The 16776-nt window shown below is 50.3% G+C and overlaps 2 protein-coding genes across 2 annotated transcripts; one reads left to right on the forward strand and one right to left on the reverse strand.

The window, feature by feature from the left end:
- Window positions 1-1555: 1555 nt before the first annotated feature.
- On the reverse strand, window positions 1556-2533 carry LOC146754155 (avidin-related protein 1-like). Its single transcript, XM_085528529.1, has 3 exons — window positions 2319-2533; window positions 1775-1895; window positions 1556-1688 (listed from the first exon to the last, which is right to left on the reverse strand). The coding sequence occupies exons 1-3, from the start codon at window positions 2479-2481 to the stop codon at window positions 1655-1657; spliced, it is 318 nt and encodes a 105-aa protein (XP_085384655.1). The 5' UTR covers window positions 2482-2533; the 3' UTR covers window positions 1556-1654.
- An 8281-nt stretch (window positions 2534-10814) lies between these two features.
- Window positions 10815-12041, forward strand: LOC107305802 (avidin-like). The gene is made up of 4 exons (XM_015848369.3): window positions 10815-10963; window positions 11050-11254; window positions 11709-11829; window positions 11915-12041. The coding sequence occupies exons 1-4, from the start codon at window positions 10889-10891 to the stop codon at window positions 11946-11948; spliced, it is 435 nt and encodes a 144-aa protein (XP_015703855.2). The 5' UTR covers window positions 10815-10888; the 3' UTR covers window positions 11949-12041.
- The last annotated feature ends 4735 nt before the right edge of the window (window positions 12042-16776 follow it).

Below are 16776 nucleotides of genomic sequence, written 5' to 3' on the forward strand. Positions count from 1 at the left end.
TTCAAACCCCTCAGTGCAATACCAAAACTGCTGTGGGCTTCAAAATGCCCCAGTCTCTTGACTGCTGTCTCTTCCTGCATAGAATCATGGAATCACATAATGGTTTGGGTTGGAAGGGACCCTTGTGACCACCCCATTCTAGCTCCATGTTATAGGCAAGGACACCTCCCACTAGATCAGGTTGCTCAAAACTCCATCCAGCCGAGACTCTGATGCCTTTAGGCAGCAGACATCCACATCCACAACCATTCTGGGCAACCTGTTCCAGTGTCTCACCACCCTCACAGTAAAGAATTTATTCCTTATATTTAGTCTAAATCTATCCTCTGGAAGTTTAAAATCATTTCCCCTTGTCCTGTCACTATATGCCATTATAGAAAGTCCTTCCACAGCCTTCACATAGGCTCCTTCAGGTTCTGGAAGGCTGATGTCTGGGAGGTCTCCCCGGAGCCTTCTCTTTTATTGGCTAAACAGTCACAACTCTCTCAGCCTGTCCTCACAGTGGAGGTGCTCTAGCCCAGATGATCAGAGGATCATCTTCATCGTCTTCTTCTGAACTCACTCTAACATCTCCATGTCCTCCCAGTGTTGGGGTACCCTGAACTGGACACAGTACTCCAGGTTGGGTCTCACAAGAGCAGAGCAGAGGAGCAGAACCTGCTCCCCCAACCAGCTGGTTACAGTTCTCTTTACGGAACCCAGGATGTAACTGGCCTTCTGGGCAGCACACGCACATTGCTTGCTCACTTTGAATCTATCATCAACCAGCATGCCCAAACCCTTCTCCCCAAGGTTGATCTCAACTAATCTCTGCCCAACCCATATCTGTGCTTGGGACTGTCCCAACCCAGATGCCAGACCTTGCACTTGACCTGATTGAACTTCATGAGAATGTCATAGCACCATATCTAAAGCCTGTCCAGCTTCATTTGTATAGCATCCCTTCCCTCTAGTAAGTCAAATGCACTACTCAGCTGGTAGGTGTGGCCAGCACCCAGTGCATACCATGCCAAGTCCAGTGTTTTTTAATGAGAGCTCCATGCTCCAGGCCCAATATCAGCTCTGGTGTCGGCTCCCAGCACTGCTGGCAGCACAGCTCGCATTGATTTTGGGTCACTCAAAGAGATCTGGGGTATAGTTTAGCCAGCACCAGTGACATGTGGCAGAGGAGCAGGAGGAGTGTGCTATTTCTGCATGCTCCTGGCAGAGCTGTCCCTGACAGCTTTCCTTGCATGCTGTGGGGATCAGAGCCCTCCCTCCATGCTCTGTGCCCCGCACACAGCCCCTGCACTTGGTAGGCAAGACTACCCTGTCTTCTCTTCCCCCTTTATTTCCTAAGCATCCTTCCCAGCCCACTTCCCAAACAGGTGCAGTCTCAAAGCCACTGAGTGCCATCAGCAGCAACTGCAGTGGCACAGAGGATGTGGTGACACGAGTGTCATTGCTGGCACTGTCAAGACCAATGGTAGAGGGGACAGGAGGGGAGAGAGGAACTGGGATGCAGTGAGGGGACATGGGAGCCAGAAGAGCAGCCCAAAGGAACATAGAGCCAGAGTACATCTGAGGCAAAGCTTTATTGAGAGGAATGTCACAAGCTGTGTCAGCAGTCCAGCTTTGTTGCTGATGTGGGACTTGCGGGGCCATCCTCACTCCTTCACTGTGTGCGAGTGAAGATGTGGTTGCCAACCCTGTGGGAGAGAGAGGAGCTGTAAGGTGGGAAGTGCATGGCCACTGGGTCATTGCCAGGGACCGTGTGCCTCTGCCCTGGGCTCACCTGGTGGCTTTCCAGTCATCATCAGTGTCATCAGCATTCGACCGCAGCAGCCACATGGTCTTCAGGACCTCCTTCCCTCTCCTGTCCATGAAGCACTGGCCCGTGAAGACAGTGGTGGACTCTGTGGGAAAGGGGCAGATGAGGGGAGTGGGGTCAAGGGCTCCACGCAGGGCAGGGCAGTGCCAGAGCTGTGGTCCCTCTGCCTTGGAGACAACTCATCTGAGCTCTCCCTGCACTCTGGGGACAGCCCCAGCACCTTCCCTGCACCCGGGGACAGGGAGGGGACAGCAGCCCAACAGCTCTGAGGGAAGGGATGGGGCTGCTCCGGGGCCACAGGAGGCAGGGAATCACTGGGGGGACAGCAGGGATGGGCTGGAAATCATCAGGGGCAGCACAGAGAGGGGGAGGGATCATCAGGGATACCATAGGGTATTGCAGGATAGCACTGGGGTCATCATGGGGAAGGGCAGGAGAACATTGGTGATATTGTGGGGAAGGGTAGCCGAGGAGCAGGGACATTGCAGGGAGGCTGCAAGAAAATCACCTGTAAAGTTTGAGCGGACTATGAAGCCAAAGGTGGGCTGATCATCTGTGATGCTTTGGATCCCGAGCAGAATTGACTCCATGATGTTTTGTGGTACGTCATCTACAGGTGTTACATAGGTGCCACTGAATTCACCGCTGTCGCTCACATCCCCGATGTTCATGTTGGAGCCCAGGTCGTTGGTCCAGTTTCCAGTCAGCAAGCACTGGGGATGAAGCAGAAGGACTCAGAGCTGGGCAGGTGTCAAGTGTGGGCACTGAGGTGCACCCACTCCCAGCCCCATCCCGTTACCTGTCTGACAGAGAGGCCAGGAGCCAGCAGAGCCAGGCTGAGCAGCAGCAGCAGCGGGGAGGCTGTGTGCACCATCTCTGCAGCAGGTGGACAGCTGGGTGTGCTCCTTGCAGGACTCACTGCTCCTGCACGCTCCCTCGCCTTTTTATTGCTCCTGGTGCAGGCTTTTCTTCCCAGGCATTAAGCAATCTGGGTGGGTCCACGCTCACATTTTCCAGTTGTGGGCACAATCCCAAAATTACGCTGACAAATCTTTTAGGAAGCTTTCCTTCCTTGTGCCCTGGGCACAAGAGCTCTCCATCTGCAGCTGTAGGAAGTCAGAAAGAAAGGTGAGAGATCGGCATGGCTGAACCAGGACCTGCTGGTCACACTGGACAGCAGGAAGAAAGGGCACAGGCAGAGGGATCAGGGACAGGACTCCTGGCAGGAGTGTATGGATGCAGATAGGCTGTGCAGGAATGGGGTCGGGAAGGCCAAGGGCCAATTGGAACTTTGGTGTATCACCAGAGGAGGAGGTGATGTATGCTGAAGGTGCCCACGGTATAATAAAGTACTGGAGACTGAGAAGAAATAGGTCATGCACACTGAGGGGTCCTGTCGTATTGTGGGGAGGCACTGAAGATGGAGGGCTGCGATGTAAAGTCCTACATGATGAGTTGCAGAAACTACTGAAGAGAAGGTGTAATGAGCCAAAGGGCAGAAGTGGATGCAATCCATCTGGCTTTAGACATTGCTGAACATGAGAAGTGGCCAGAGCTCTAACTCCACACTGACTCCCAGATGGTGGCCAGCACTCTTTTGGAGTGCCTACAGTAAAGCAAGCAAAACAGCAGCCTTCACAGAGGCAAACCCATCTGGCTGCTGCAATGTGGAAAGATATTGCTGCCCAACGAGAGAACAAGGTTGTTTTCCAATCGGACCACCGAAGAATATCAAACTAAACAGCAGGTGGATTGGACCTCTAGAATTCAAAGGCTTCAGGTAGGTCTGGACTGAGAAAGTAAGGCTTCCAGCTCAGTTGGCCCACAACACTTTAGGCCACCAAGGAATAGCTACAACATACAGATAGGCTTGGGATCAAGGGGAGGATACTGTTGCTCAGGTTTTCTGTGAATGTGAGTGGTTGGTAATGCATCCTGTGCTCCATGCCACTGCCCAAAGCACCATCCTGGATCTTGAAAAGCAAGTCTTGTGGCAACGTGGCACCCAAAAAAGATCTGAATCACATAATGGGACTCGTTTCCAAAACAACGTCATAAATACCTTGGTCAGAAAGCATGGCATCCACACATCCCTTATCGTGGACAGCCTCTGGGAAAATGGATTTGATGGACTGTTAAAGACTGCCTGGAGAGCAATGGGTGCTGGGGCACTCAAACATTGGATACACACTTAGCAAAACCCACTTGCTTAGTCAATGCTTGTGGATCCATCTGCCAGCTGAGCTGGGCTGCCCAAACATCCTTAGTACTGCAGAAGATAAAGTCCCTGCAGTGCACATGAGAGCTCACATCTGCCCCCAGCCCCCCTGCACTGCAGAAGGCAGTGAAGGATACAAAGTGCAGCCACATCCCTCCTGCATCTGGGCTCCTTTTGCTCAGGGCTGGTGTGCAGGTACACTGTAGCTTTAACAAATGGGCTTTTGTTGGAGGAAACAATATGGCTTATATAAAATAAAATTAATTAATTAATTAATTAATCCCCGGATATCTTTGGTGTTGTATTTTAAAGCCAGTGAATATCACTGGGGTTGTACAGTCCCTACCACTGTGAATTTTCATACTTCCTTTCCATAACATTTGACCAGGCAGGCTGATGTAACTTGGTTTGCACTGCAATTTCACATATGTTCAAAACATTTCTCTAAAACAAGTGTGTTTTATTTCAGTACTCTTCACCCAATGGCCTCATGGTGACCCATGTACCAAAAACTGCTCCCTCTCTTGTAAGGGAGAAAAGGGAACCAGCAGCAGTGGTCAGTCTGTCTTCAGACTCACTTCTGAGCCCCAGTTGCAAAACTGATCCCAACTTATAGGGGTCTAAGCTGCTACATAGACTGGGACATTTGAAGGCCACATCAGTACCACAGCAGGGCAGCTTTCAACTCATAAAAATGAGCGTGCTTCCTTACCAGACTCATATAAGATCTCTCCTACCAGAAGGAAAGATCCCTCCGTTCACAGTCAGGCCTTATTCACACCTTTGCTTTTTGGCTGCCCGCACATTTGAGAAAAACCACTTTCAGGGTTTTACCTTGTCTTCACCGGAAGACTAAAATTGCTCTGAGACCATTGATAAGGCAAATATCAACCTTAGTAATGATGCCAAGCCAATATCATATAGCAATTAGTATCACTAATTAGTTCCAAGTACTGACTGTTCTCACCCAATATCAAGTCCCATTGAGGCACACACAGGATGTCCCCACCCTTCCACATTACCCACCACGTGCCCTCAGTTCCTTGAGCAAAAGCATCCTCAGTGATGGGCTGGCCTTGGTCTGAGGCTGGAATAACCCAGGCTGTCCTGCCCAGCATGTTTTCAGGTTGCACTGCAGGGACTTTATCTTCTTCTGCAGTGCCCAGGATGTTGGATTGGGCAGGACCAGCTTGGCTGGCAGATGGATCCACGACTGTTGACTAAGCAAGAGGCTTTTGCTAAGTGTGTATCCAATGTTTGAGTGTTCTAGTACCCATTGCTCTCCATATAGCCCCTAACAGTCCATTAGATTGTTCCATTTTCCCTGAGGCTGTCCACGATATGGGATGTGTGGATGCCATGCTTTCTGGCTCAGGTGTTTAGGTCCTATTTTCAGGAATGAGTCCCACTGTCGGTTCCAATTCCTTTTGGGGTGCCATGTTCCCAAAACCTTCATTTTCCAGACCCAGGATTGTGATGTGGGTGGTGACATGGGGCACAGGATATGTTTCCAACCATCCATTTGTTATTCCCACTGCTGTAAGCACATGGTGCCTCCCATGGCAGGTTTCTGGAAAGGTGATAAAATCCAACTACCCAACCTCTCCATATGTAGATTTCAGCCATCATCCACCATACAAAAGAAGCTTTATTCACATGGCTTTCATAATTGCAGCACACAAATCACATTCACAGAAAACCTGAGCAATTGCATCCATGGCTACATCCACCCTTTGATCCCAAACCCATCTATATGTTGTAGCTGTTCTTGACAGCCTTCCATCTCCAATGCCTTCCCACAATTTGAAAGGATCCTTCATTGAACACAGCATGTTTCTTCTGTCTGCAATAGTTTATTATACATACATTATACATATTTATTATATATACTGAGGGGACCCTTCAGAACTCATCAATGCTCCCTCTGCCACTGCTATACAGTTGGACCAGCAGATCCTCTTTTGGCAACACTGGTCTCCCACCTTCCTTTCTGATTCCTACACCTGGAGATGCCCTAAGGAATGCTTCCTTGAAGACCTGCCGGCTCCACTCCATTTCTGAGTTCTTGTTGACAGATTCCCAGGGGTTCTGTTGACAGACTCCCTGAAGATCTGGAATTTGCCTTTCCTAGAATTAAGCTCCTGGATTTTGCACTTTCTCTGCCTGATATCCCTCAGGAGTGTGAACACCACTGCATGGCCACGACAGCCCCAGCAGTCTCCAATCTCGATGGCACCAATCAGTTCTCTGCACCTTCTCAGGCACAGAGCTGAGGCTGACTGGCTTGTAGTTTCCCAGACTCGCCTTCCTGCCCTTTAGGAAGGCTGGAGTGACATTGGCCTTCTGGAGGAAACGGTCCTCATGCACCTGTCCTGTTCCCCATGACCTCTGAAAGATGATCGAGAGCACTTTGGCAGCCAGTTCTGCCAGCTCCTTCAGCACTCATGGGTGCATCCCATCGGTGCCCATGGATCTGTGTTCACTGAATTAGCCTGGATGACCTCTGATCAAATCACTCTTGACCAAATGGAAGACTTCCTTTCCCCAGGCTCTTTTTCCCAGGGCCTGGGATACCCAAGGGGCAGTCTTAGCAGGGAAGGATGAAGTAAAGATGTGCAGTAACTGCACTTTCTTGGTGTCCTCCATTACTTGGTCATCCACCTCATTCAGCAGCAGATGCACGTTCTCCCAGTCTTCCTTTATCTACTGACATACTAAATAGTCCTTCGTGTTGTCCTAGACTGGGAGGTCACCTGCTTTGATTTCCAGTGCGCATTAGCTTTCCTTATAGCATCCCTGCATGCCCTGACAACATTCCTGTTTTCTTTACAAATGGCCAGAGACCTTTTCCACTTCGTTGTTCCATTAGTGCCTTTCCATGAGCTTCTTGCTCCCCCTGAAGGTCTTGTGTCACCTTTGCCCAATTTCTTAGTCTCAGAGAGCAAGGTCCAGCAGCACACCTCTCCTCATGGGCACCTCCATGATCTTTGATAGAAAGTTATCATCCACGCACTGCAACAACTTCTGGGCTGTGTGTGCCTGGCAGTGCTGCTTTTTGAGCAAGTATCACAGTGGTTGAAGTCCTTGATGAGAACCACTGCCTGCAATCACGAGGCCACTTGCAGCTGCCTGTGGAAGGCCTCTTCAGCTTCCTCCTCCTGATCAGGCGTCACTCAACACAGCCTGCCCCTCAGTCCTCACCCATAAACTTTCCACTCATTCATCGTGCATCCCTTGGCAGAGCTCTGGACATTCCAGCTGTTCCTTCACATAAAGAGCAACTCCACCACCCCACACTGCTGGCCTGTCTGTCCTAAAAAGTACATAGCCGTCCCCGAGAGCATTCCAGACATGCGGGCTGTCCCACCGCGTCTCCGCGCTGATCGCAGTGGAGCTCCGCGAGCCGGTCCGTTCCACCAGCCTCCAGCAGCCGGTGCTCGTGCATCAAGAGACCGCTGCAGGGCTGTCCCTCGTACAGAGCACTGCTCGCTTCTGCCGCCAGCTGGGGCTCTGCCCTCCCCGTCAAGCTGCCTATGCTGGGCACGGAGCGGACCCGGAGCGCTTCCCGTCCTCCGGCAGCGGCCGACCGGGTCTCCCAGAAGGGCAGCAGGACGGCACCTCCGGCGGCTCCAAAGTTGGCCCCGCAGCTCGGCAGAGCCCCGCGGCAGAGCAGAGCGGACAGTCCCCTCCCTGTCCCTCATGCCACCCCTGTGTTGATTCAGCCCAGGATACTGTTGGCCTTCCAGGCTGCACCGTGTCGAGTCTTTCATCTACCCCCACATCCCTCCTTCCAGGGCTGCTCTCGATGAGTTCTTCCTGTGAACATATTTGAGACTGCCAGATCTGAAGAAGTAGAGCACAATGTATTTGGTAACTTGTCCTTAGAAATAACTGATGCGACAAAGTAGAAATCCCATGCATTTCAGCTGCATATTTTAGAAATATAGTTGTTGAAATTTGTAATAAGTTCTCACTTGCAAAACTGCAATAGTTTTTAAATGTTGAAAAAAGTATGGATATAGTATTACGGACTAGATAGCATGTTGTAAGGCTGCTCTGTTTTGATAAGAGAGCCGCAGTAAAAGAACAGCAGGCTTAACAAACATCAATGAAGCCAGGGCCTCCACACAAGGCTGGATTGTCTCAGTCTGTGGGTAAGCTGGGATGCAGCAGGAAGGCATCAAGATACTGCCCTCAATCCTCCTTCCAAACATATCTCTATCCAGGGTGAAGCAGACGTCCAGAAATAATGGCCAAGTGCTGAGAGAGCAGGTGTTACAGTTTTGGTACCTAATAATTACTTACAATTGGCATTATTTTAATGAGCATTTGTCAGTGAAGAAAATTCCTCTATAGGACAAGTGAGGAAGACCACTGGATGAAGTAAACAACTGTTGCTTGTACTGCCGTGACGCTAAAAGGACACTGGACAGTAGAAGAGACCATGGAATAGAAGACTGGAGGCCTCAGGAATCACTACCTGAAGTAAGTCTCTATATATTAATTGTCTTACCCATAATTAACGAATATGAATTATCTATGGGAACATAAGGGAATCTGAATTATGTAATCTTTGAAGCAATCGTGGTGGAAAAATCCCTAGCACATCACACTGCCACAATAAACACACCTGTTTTATAACCATATGTGGGTTACAAAGATTTACTCTGCACATCACTTTGGGTGCCGTCCCTTCCTTATGCTGTGAATAAGCTGCCGAGGGGCACAACGTCCCACAGAACCTGGGCTCCCTTAGCTCAGGGCTAGTGTGCAGGTTAGCTGCTTTTGTAACCAATTGGCTTTTTTTGTAGAAAACTGATGTTGTGAATTAAAAAATTACTCATCCTCAAATATGTTGGATGTCACATTTTAATGCAAACTGCATTTAATAGAAATGCATTACTAACACTGGTCACACCAGTGCCATCTCAGTGCAGTCTCAATTCTACCACTCCCAGCACTGCACATCTTATGGGACCACTTTGGGAACAATTTGACGGACTGCTAAAGACTGCCTGGAGATCAATGGGTGCTGCGGCACTCAAACATTAGGATACACACTTAGCAAAACCCTCTTGCTTAGTAAACACTCGTGGATCCATCTACCAGCCAAGTGCACATGACATTGTTTTGGAAACAAGTCCCATTATGTGATTCAGTTCTTTTTTGGGTGCCACGTTGCCACAAGACTTGCTTTTCAAGACCCAGGTTTGTGCTTTGGGCAGTGGCATGGAGCACAGGATGCATTACCAGCCATGCCATCATTGCTTCCTCCATGGTAAGAACATGGTGCCTGCCACGGCAGGTTTCTGGAAAGGTGATAAAATCCACCTGCCAGATCTCCCATAGATTCCAGTGTTGTAGGATCCATGGTCCTCCTTACCAAAGAGTCTTTATCCACTGCCTTCCATTAACTGCTCCACATGACTCACATTCACAGAAAACCTGAGCAATAGTGTCCATGGAGAGGTCCACCCCTCAATCCCAAGCCCATCTTTATGTTGTATCTATTCCTGGGTGGCCTGAAGTGTTATGGGCCTACTGCACTAGAAGCCTTACTTTGTCAGTCCAGACCTACCTGAAACCCTTGAATCGTAGAGGCCAGATCCACCTGCTGTTTAATTTGATATTCTTCAGTGGTCCAATTGGAAAACAGCCTTGTTCTCTCTTTGGGCAGCTATGGGTGAAGATGTAACTGAGCAAGTCACCAAAGAGCATATCAGACTCTGGTAGACCTTATCACTATGAAACCCTGGAAGACCAAAGTCTGACTAGAAGAGCAAGCAGTGTCTGTTTTCTTCTAAGGGTGGACAGGAGGTTCCATTGTTATGCACTGTTAATCCTGTTCTTGTTATGAAACCTTAAATCCTTTATCACTGTTGTCTGAGAGAAGCTGGGACCAACTAACTGATTAGAGAAACTGTTAGAGGAACAGGAATGTCTTGTTTGTAAGTGAGTGGTATATAAGATGTATGCTGAACACAATAAAAACACTATTCTGATGCTACAAGGAACTAAGAGAGATTTCTAACTCGACTGAGCAGTGACAGGCAGTAATATCTTTCCACATTGCAGCAGCCAGATGGGTTTGCCTCTGTGAAGGCTGCTGTTTTGCTTGCTTTACTGTAGGCACTCCAAAAGAGTGCTGGCCACCATCTGGGAGTCAGTGTGGAGGTAGAGCTCTGGCCACTTCTCATGTTCAGCTATGTCTAAAGCCAGATGGATTGCATCCACTTCTGCCCTTTGGCTCATTTCACCTTCACCGTGTAGTTTCTGCAACTCATCATGTAGGACTTTACACCACAGCCCTCCATCTTCATTGCCTCCCCACAATACGACAGGACTCCTCAGTGTGCATGACATATTTCTTCTCAGTCTCCAGTACTTTATTATACAGTGGGCACCTTCAGCATACATCACCTCCTCCTCTGGTGATACACCAAAGTTCCAATCGGCCCTTGGCCTTCCCGACCCCATTCCTGCACAGCCTATCTGCATCCATACACTCCTGCCAGGAGTCCTGTCCCTGATCCCTCTGCCTGTGCCCTTTCTTCCTGCTGTCCAGTGTGACCAGCAGGTCCTGGTTCAGCCATGCCGATCTCTCACCTTTCTTTCTGACTTCCTACAGCTGCAGATGGAGAGCTCTTGTGCCCAGGGCACAAGGAAGGAAAGCTTCCTAAAAGATTTGTCAGCGTAATTTTGGGATTGTGCCCACAACTGGAAAATGTGAGCGTGGACCCACCCAGATTGCTTAATGCCTGGGAAGAAAAGCCTGCACCAGGAGCAATAAAAAGGCGAGGGAGCGTGCAGGAGCAGTGAGTCCTGCAAGGAGCACACCCAGCTGTCCACCTGCTGCAGAGATGGTGCACACAGCCTCCCCGCTGCTGCTGCTGCTCAGCCTGGCTCTGCTGGCTCCCGGCCTCTCTGTCAGACAGGTAACGGGATGGGGGTGGGAGTGGGTGCACCTCAGTGCCCACACTTGACACCTGCCCAGCTTTGAGTCCTTCTGCTTCATCCCCAGTGCTCGCTGACTGGGAAATGGATCAATGACCTGGGCTCCAACATGACCATTGGGGATGTGAGCGACAAAGGCGAGTTCAATGGCACCTACCTGACAGCTGTAGCAGACGTGACACAAAAAATCACGAGGTCCCCTCTGCTTGGGTTCCAAAACATCAGAGTCACTAATCCCACCTTTGGCTTCACAGTCAAGTGGAACTTTACAGGTGCTTTTCTTGCAGCCTCCCTGGAATGTCCCTGCTCTTCTGCTACCCTTCCCTTTGACATCCCCTTTACTTTCCTGCCCTTCCCCACAATGTCACCAATGTTCTCCTGCCCTTCCCCATGATGACCCTGGTGCTATCCTGCAATTTCCCATGTTATCCCTGATGATCCCTCCCCCTCTCTGTTCTGTCCCTGATGATTTCCAGCCCATCCCTGCTGTCCCCCCAGTGATTCCCTGCCTCCTGTGGCCCCGGAGCAGCCCCATCCCTTCCCTCAGAGCTGTTGGGCTGCTGTCCCCTCCCTGTCCCCGGGTGCAGTGAAGGTGCTGGTGCTGTCCCCAGAGTGCAGGGAGAGCTCAGATGAGTTGTCTCCAAGGCAGAGGGACCACGGCTCTGGCACTGCCCTGCCCTGCGTGGAGCCCTTGACCCCACTCCCTTCATCTGCCCTTTCCCACAGAGTCCACCACTGTCTTCACGGGCCAGTGCTTCATGGACAGGAGAGGGAAGGAGGTCCTGAAGACCATGTGGCTGCTGCGGTCGAATGCTGATGACACTGGTGATGACTGGAAAGCCACCAGGTGAGCCCAGGCAGAGCCACACGGTCCCTGGCAATGACCCAGTGGCCACGCACTTCCCACCTTACAGCTCCTCTCTCTCCCACAGGGTTGGCTACAACATCTTCACTCGTACACAGTGAATGAGTGAGGATGGCCCCGCGAGTCCCACATCAGCAACGAAGCTGGAGTCCTAACACTGCTTGTGACATTCCTCCCAATAAAGCTTTGCCTCAGATGTACTCTGGCTCTATGTTCCTTTGGGCTGCTCGCTCATCTGGCTCCCATGTCCCCTCACTGCATCCCAGCTCCTCTCTCCCCACCTGTTCCCTCTACCATTTCTGATACCCCATGGCATGACAGTGCCAGCAATGACACTCGTGTCACCACATCCTCTTGTGCTACTGCAGTTGCTGCTGATGGCACTCAGTGGCTTTGAGACTGCACATGTTTGGGAAGTGGGCTGGGAAGGATGCTTAGGAAATAAAGGGGGAAGAGAAGACAGGGTAGTCTTGCCTACCAAGTGCAGGGGCTGCGTGCGGGGCACAGAGCATGGAGGGAGGGCTCTGATCCCCACAGCATGCAAGGAAAGCTGTCAGGGACAGCTCTGCCAGGAGCACGCAGAAATAGCACCCTCCTGCTGCTCCTCTGCCACATGTCACTGGTGCTGGTTAAACTATACCCCAGATCCCTTTGAGTGACCCAAAATCAAAGTAAGCTGCGCTGCCAGCAGTGCTGGGAGCCGACACCAGAGCTGATATTGGGCCTGGAGCATGGAGCTCTCATTAAAAAACACTGGACTTGGCATGGTATGCACTGGGTGCTGGCCACACCAACCAGCTGAGTAGTGCATTTGACTTACTAGAGGGAGGGGATGCTATCCAAATGGAGCTGGACAGGCTTGAGATATGGGGCTATGACATTCTCATGAAGTTCAACAAGGTCAAGTGCAAGGTCTGGCATCTGGGTTGGGACAGTCCCAAGCACAGATATGGGTTAGGCAGAGAATAGTTGAGATCAACCTTGGGGAGAAGGGTTTGGGCATGCTGGTTGATGAAAGATTCAACGTGAGCAAGCAATGTGCGTGTGCTGCCCAAAAGGCCAGTTACATCCTGGGTTCCATAAAGAGAACTGTAACCAGCTGGTTGGGGGAGCAGGTTCTGCTCCTCTGCTCTGCTCTTGTGAGACCCAACCTGGAGTACTGTGTCCAGTTCAGGGTACCCCAACACTGGGAGGACATGGAGATGTTAGAGTGAGTTCAGAAGAGGACGATGAAGATGATCAGAGGCTGGAGCACCTCCACTGTGAGGACAGGCTGAGAGAGTTGTGACTGTTTAGCCAATAAAAGAGAAGGCTCCAGGGAGACCTCCCAGACATCAGCCTTCCAGAACCTGAAGGAGCCTATGGGAAGTCTGTGGAAGGATTTTCTATAAAGGCATATAGTGACAGGACAAGGGGAAATGATTTTAAACTGGCAGAGGATAGATTTAGACTAGATATAAGGAATAAATTCTTTACTGTGAGGGTGGTGAGACAATGGAACAGGTTACCCAGAATGGTTGTGGATGTGGATGTCTGCCACCTAAAGGCATAAGAGTCTCGGCTGGATGGGGCTTTGAGCAACCTGATCTAGTGGGAGGTGTCCTTGCCTATAACATGGAGCTAGAATGGGGTGGTCACAAGGGTCCCTTCCAACTCAAACCATTATGTGATTCCATGATTCTATGCAGGATGAGACAGCACTGAAGAGACTGGGGCATTTTGAAGCCCACAGCAGTTTTGGTATTGAACTGAGGGGTTTGAACTAAAAAAATGAGCGTGCTTCCTTACCAGACTCATATAAGATCTCTCCTACCAGATGGAAAGATCCCTCCGTTCACAGTCAGGCCTTATTCACACCTTTGCTTTTTGGCTGCCTGCACGTTTGAGAAAAACCACTTTCAGGGTTTTACCTTGTCTTCACCGGAAGTCTAAAATTGCTCTGAGATCATTGATAAGGCAAATATCAACCCTAGTAATGATGCCAAGCCAATATCATATAGCAATTAGTATCACTAATTAGTTCCAAGTACTGACTATTCTCACCCAACATCAAGTCCCCTTGAGGCACACACAGGATGTCCCCACCCTTCCACATTACCCACCATGTGCACTCAGTTCCATGAGCAAAAGCATCCTCAGCCGTGGGCTGGCCTTGGTCTGAGGCTGGAATAACCCAGGCTGTCCTGCCCAGCATGTTTGTCAGGTGCACTGCAGGGACTTTATCTTCTTCTGCAGTGCCCAGGATGTTGGACTGGGCAGGACCAGCTTGGCTGGCAGATGGATCCACGACTGTTGACTAAGCAAGAGGCTTTTGCTAATTGTGTATCCTAATGTTTGAGTGCCCCAGTACCCATTGCTCTCAAGATAGCTCCTAACAGTCCATCAAATTTGTACTTTGTTGGAACATCAAATGTACTTCAATTTGTACTTCTCGGTACATCTAATTTACTTCTCGGAAAGGGTAGTCAGGCACTGGAATGCACTGCCCAGGGAGGTGCTGGAGTCACCAACCATGGGAGTGTTCAAGAAATGTTTGGACGTTGAGTTGATGAATATGATTTAGCTGGGATGTATTGGTAATGGTTGGAATGGATGATCTTCTAGGTCTTTTCCAACCTTGATAATTCTGTGATTCTGTGAAATTGTTCTCAAAGTGGTCCCATAAGAAGTGCAGTGCTGGGAGTTGTAGAACTGAGATTGCACTGAGGTGGCATTGATGTGGCCAGTGTTAGTAATGTGTTGCTATTATTTCAACAACTATATTTCTAAAATACGCAGCTGAAATACATGGGATTTCTACTTTGTCGCATCAGTTATTTCTAAGGACAAGTTACCAAATACATTGTGCTCTACTTCTTCAGATCCGGCAGTCCCAAATATGTTCACAGGAAGAACTCATCGAGAGCAGCCCTGCAGGGAAGGATGTGGGGGTAGATGAAAGACTCGACGCGGTGCAGCAGTGAGAGCTTGTAGCCTGGAAGGCCAGCAGTATCCTGGGCTGAATCAACAGAGGGGCGGCATGAGGGACAGGGAGGGGACTGTCCGCTCTGCTCTGCCGCGGGGCTCTGCCGAGCTGCGGGGCCAACTTTGGAGCCGCCGGAAGCTCCGCGACGGGAAGCGCCCCGGGTCCGCTCCGTACCCAGCATAGGCAGCTTGACGGGGAGGACAGAGCCCCAGCTGGCGGCAGAAGCGAGCAGTGCTCTGTACGAGGGACAGCCCCGCAGCGGTCTCTTGATGCACGAGCACCGGCTGCTGGAGGCTGGTGGAACGGACCGGCTCGCGGAGCTCCACGGCCCGTCCGAAAAGCAGCTACAAAGACGGTGCGTACATATGGAAAGTGGCGGTGTGATTTAAATCAGTTTGCTCGCAGGCACAACGCTGTGTGCCCGTAGACCCGCAGTGCTGCTGGTCTTTGATGAGGGGTTTGTATAGAGCACAGGATGCGGCCCAAAATCTGGGCTGTGCACTGACCAGCTGTAAACTGCTGTGCCAGGAGTTGAGTCACCCTTCTGGAGGTACTGAAGAAACGTGGAGAAGTAGCACTAAGAGGCACACTTAGTGGACATGGTGGGGACGGGTTGGACTAAATGACAGTCTCCTTAGCAGCTGGACCATGGATGATGTGTGGCAGGATGCTGCAGGCATAGCTCACGGGCACTGGAGCATAATGGGGCAGCTCAGGGCTCAGAAGTGCAAGGATCAGAGGGATGGCTGCAGCCACAGCACACTGTAATGGGGTGGGTGAAACTACATCCTCAGAGGAGGGGGACGGCACCCTCTCACAGCCTCCCTTCACTCACGCCCCAAAGCACCCTGTGCAGACTTCTCATCTCTGATGCCCCAGCACTTACTAGACAATATCCCACCATATGGTGAAGGCTGTGCCATCTTGTGCTGCTGCTGGGATCCCTTCAGGGATGAGGCATGGGTACTGACAGTGGTTTGTACAGGGTTCCCACCCTGGAGCCCCTTTTGTCCACCAGTTCTATTTTCTTGCTATATGCTCATTGTTTTATCCAGAATGGTAGTGTGCAAAGCAGTACTGAAAGCTTTACTGAAATGTAAAAGGATTACACGAACTTGTTTCCCTACGTCAACTAGGTGGGTGATCTTGTCTTAAAAGGAAATTTAGTTAAACAGGACTTTCCCCTCATGAACCCATGCTGGCTGTGACCCGTGACTGCATTATCCTTCAGATGTTTTTCAGTAGCTCCCAGCATGTCTGCATAATTTTAGTAGGTGATGAAGTGAGACTGACAGGCCTGTAATTAGCAAGGTCTTCTTGCTTGCCTTTCTTGAAAACTGGAACAGTATTTCCCAGCTTCCAGCCAACTGGGACCTCTCCAGATTTCCAAGACTGTTGAAAAATAATTGAGGTCTTGTGATGACATTGGCCAGCCCTCTGAGTGCCCTGGGCTGAATCCTGTTGGGTCTCATGGATTTAGATGCGTTCATATGGAACAGCAGACTGCACACAAGTTGGGGGTTGGCTGGGAGCTGGTTGTTACTGCAGCCCTGGTTCTCCAGGCTCCAGGGATCCTAGAGCCCATCATCAATGTTGGAGACTGAGACAAAGAATGTTGTGCAGTGAGCTGCTGGGCACTAAGATGTTGGAAACTGGGAAGCTGGATGCCAGGATCTTCGATATTGAGACACTTAATGAACGGCTGGTATGAATGGTGCCTGCAGAAGTCATCTTACAGGCCACTAGGGGCCGTAAGGTAGGGAGTACCTTGCTAATAGCTCTGCCAGCCCATGCCCTGTTTCCTAATTCACGTGAAGCAGATACTTGGACTAAATATTAACTGGAAATGCAGGAAGCTTGTTAAAAGGTAACTCCAGGTGGAGCAGCCAAGCAGGGAAATGACTGCAGCAGAACAGCAGTGTAAATGCACTCTGCTCAGAAAGGCTGAGAATGAACTGCAAAAG

This window comes from Coturnix japonica, chromosome Z (genome assembly GCF_054131305.1).
Source record: "Coturnix japonica strain WE chromosome Z, WE-NBRP24, whole genome shotgun sequence".
NCBI classification, from domain to species: Eukaryota; Metazoa; Chordata; class Aves; order Galliformes; family Phasianidae; genus Coturnix; species Coturnix japonica.

Excerpts from the sequence above, each read along its gene's own strand:
- LOC146754155 (XM_085528529.1), bottom strand. The coding sequence starts at position 2,481 with ATGAACATCGGGGATGTGAGCGACAGCGGTGAATTCAGTGGCACCTAT. Across the intron at positions 1,896-2,318 it reads AGTCCGCTCAAACTTTACAG|AGTCCACCACTGTCTTCACG; the intron begins GTGATTTTCTTG and ends CCTTTCCCACAG. Across the intron at positions 1,689-1,774 it reads GATGACTGGAAAGCCACCAG|GGTTGGCAACCACATCTTCA; the intron begins GTGAGCCCAGGG and ends TCTCTCCCACAG.
- LOC107305802 (XM_015848369.3), top strand. The coding sequence starts at position 10,889 with ATGGTGCACACAGCCTCCCCGCTGCTGCTGCTGCTCAGCCTGGCTCTG. Across the intron at positions 11,255-11,708 it reads AGTCAAGTGGAACTTTACAG|AGTCCACCACTGTCTTCACG; the intron begins GTGCTTTTCTTG and ends CCTTTCCCACAG. Across the intron at positions 11,830-11,914 it reads GATGACTGGAAAGCCACCAG|GGTTGGCTACAACATCTTCA; the intron begins GTGAGCCCAGGC and ends TCTCTCCCACAG.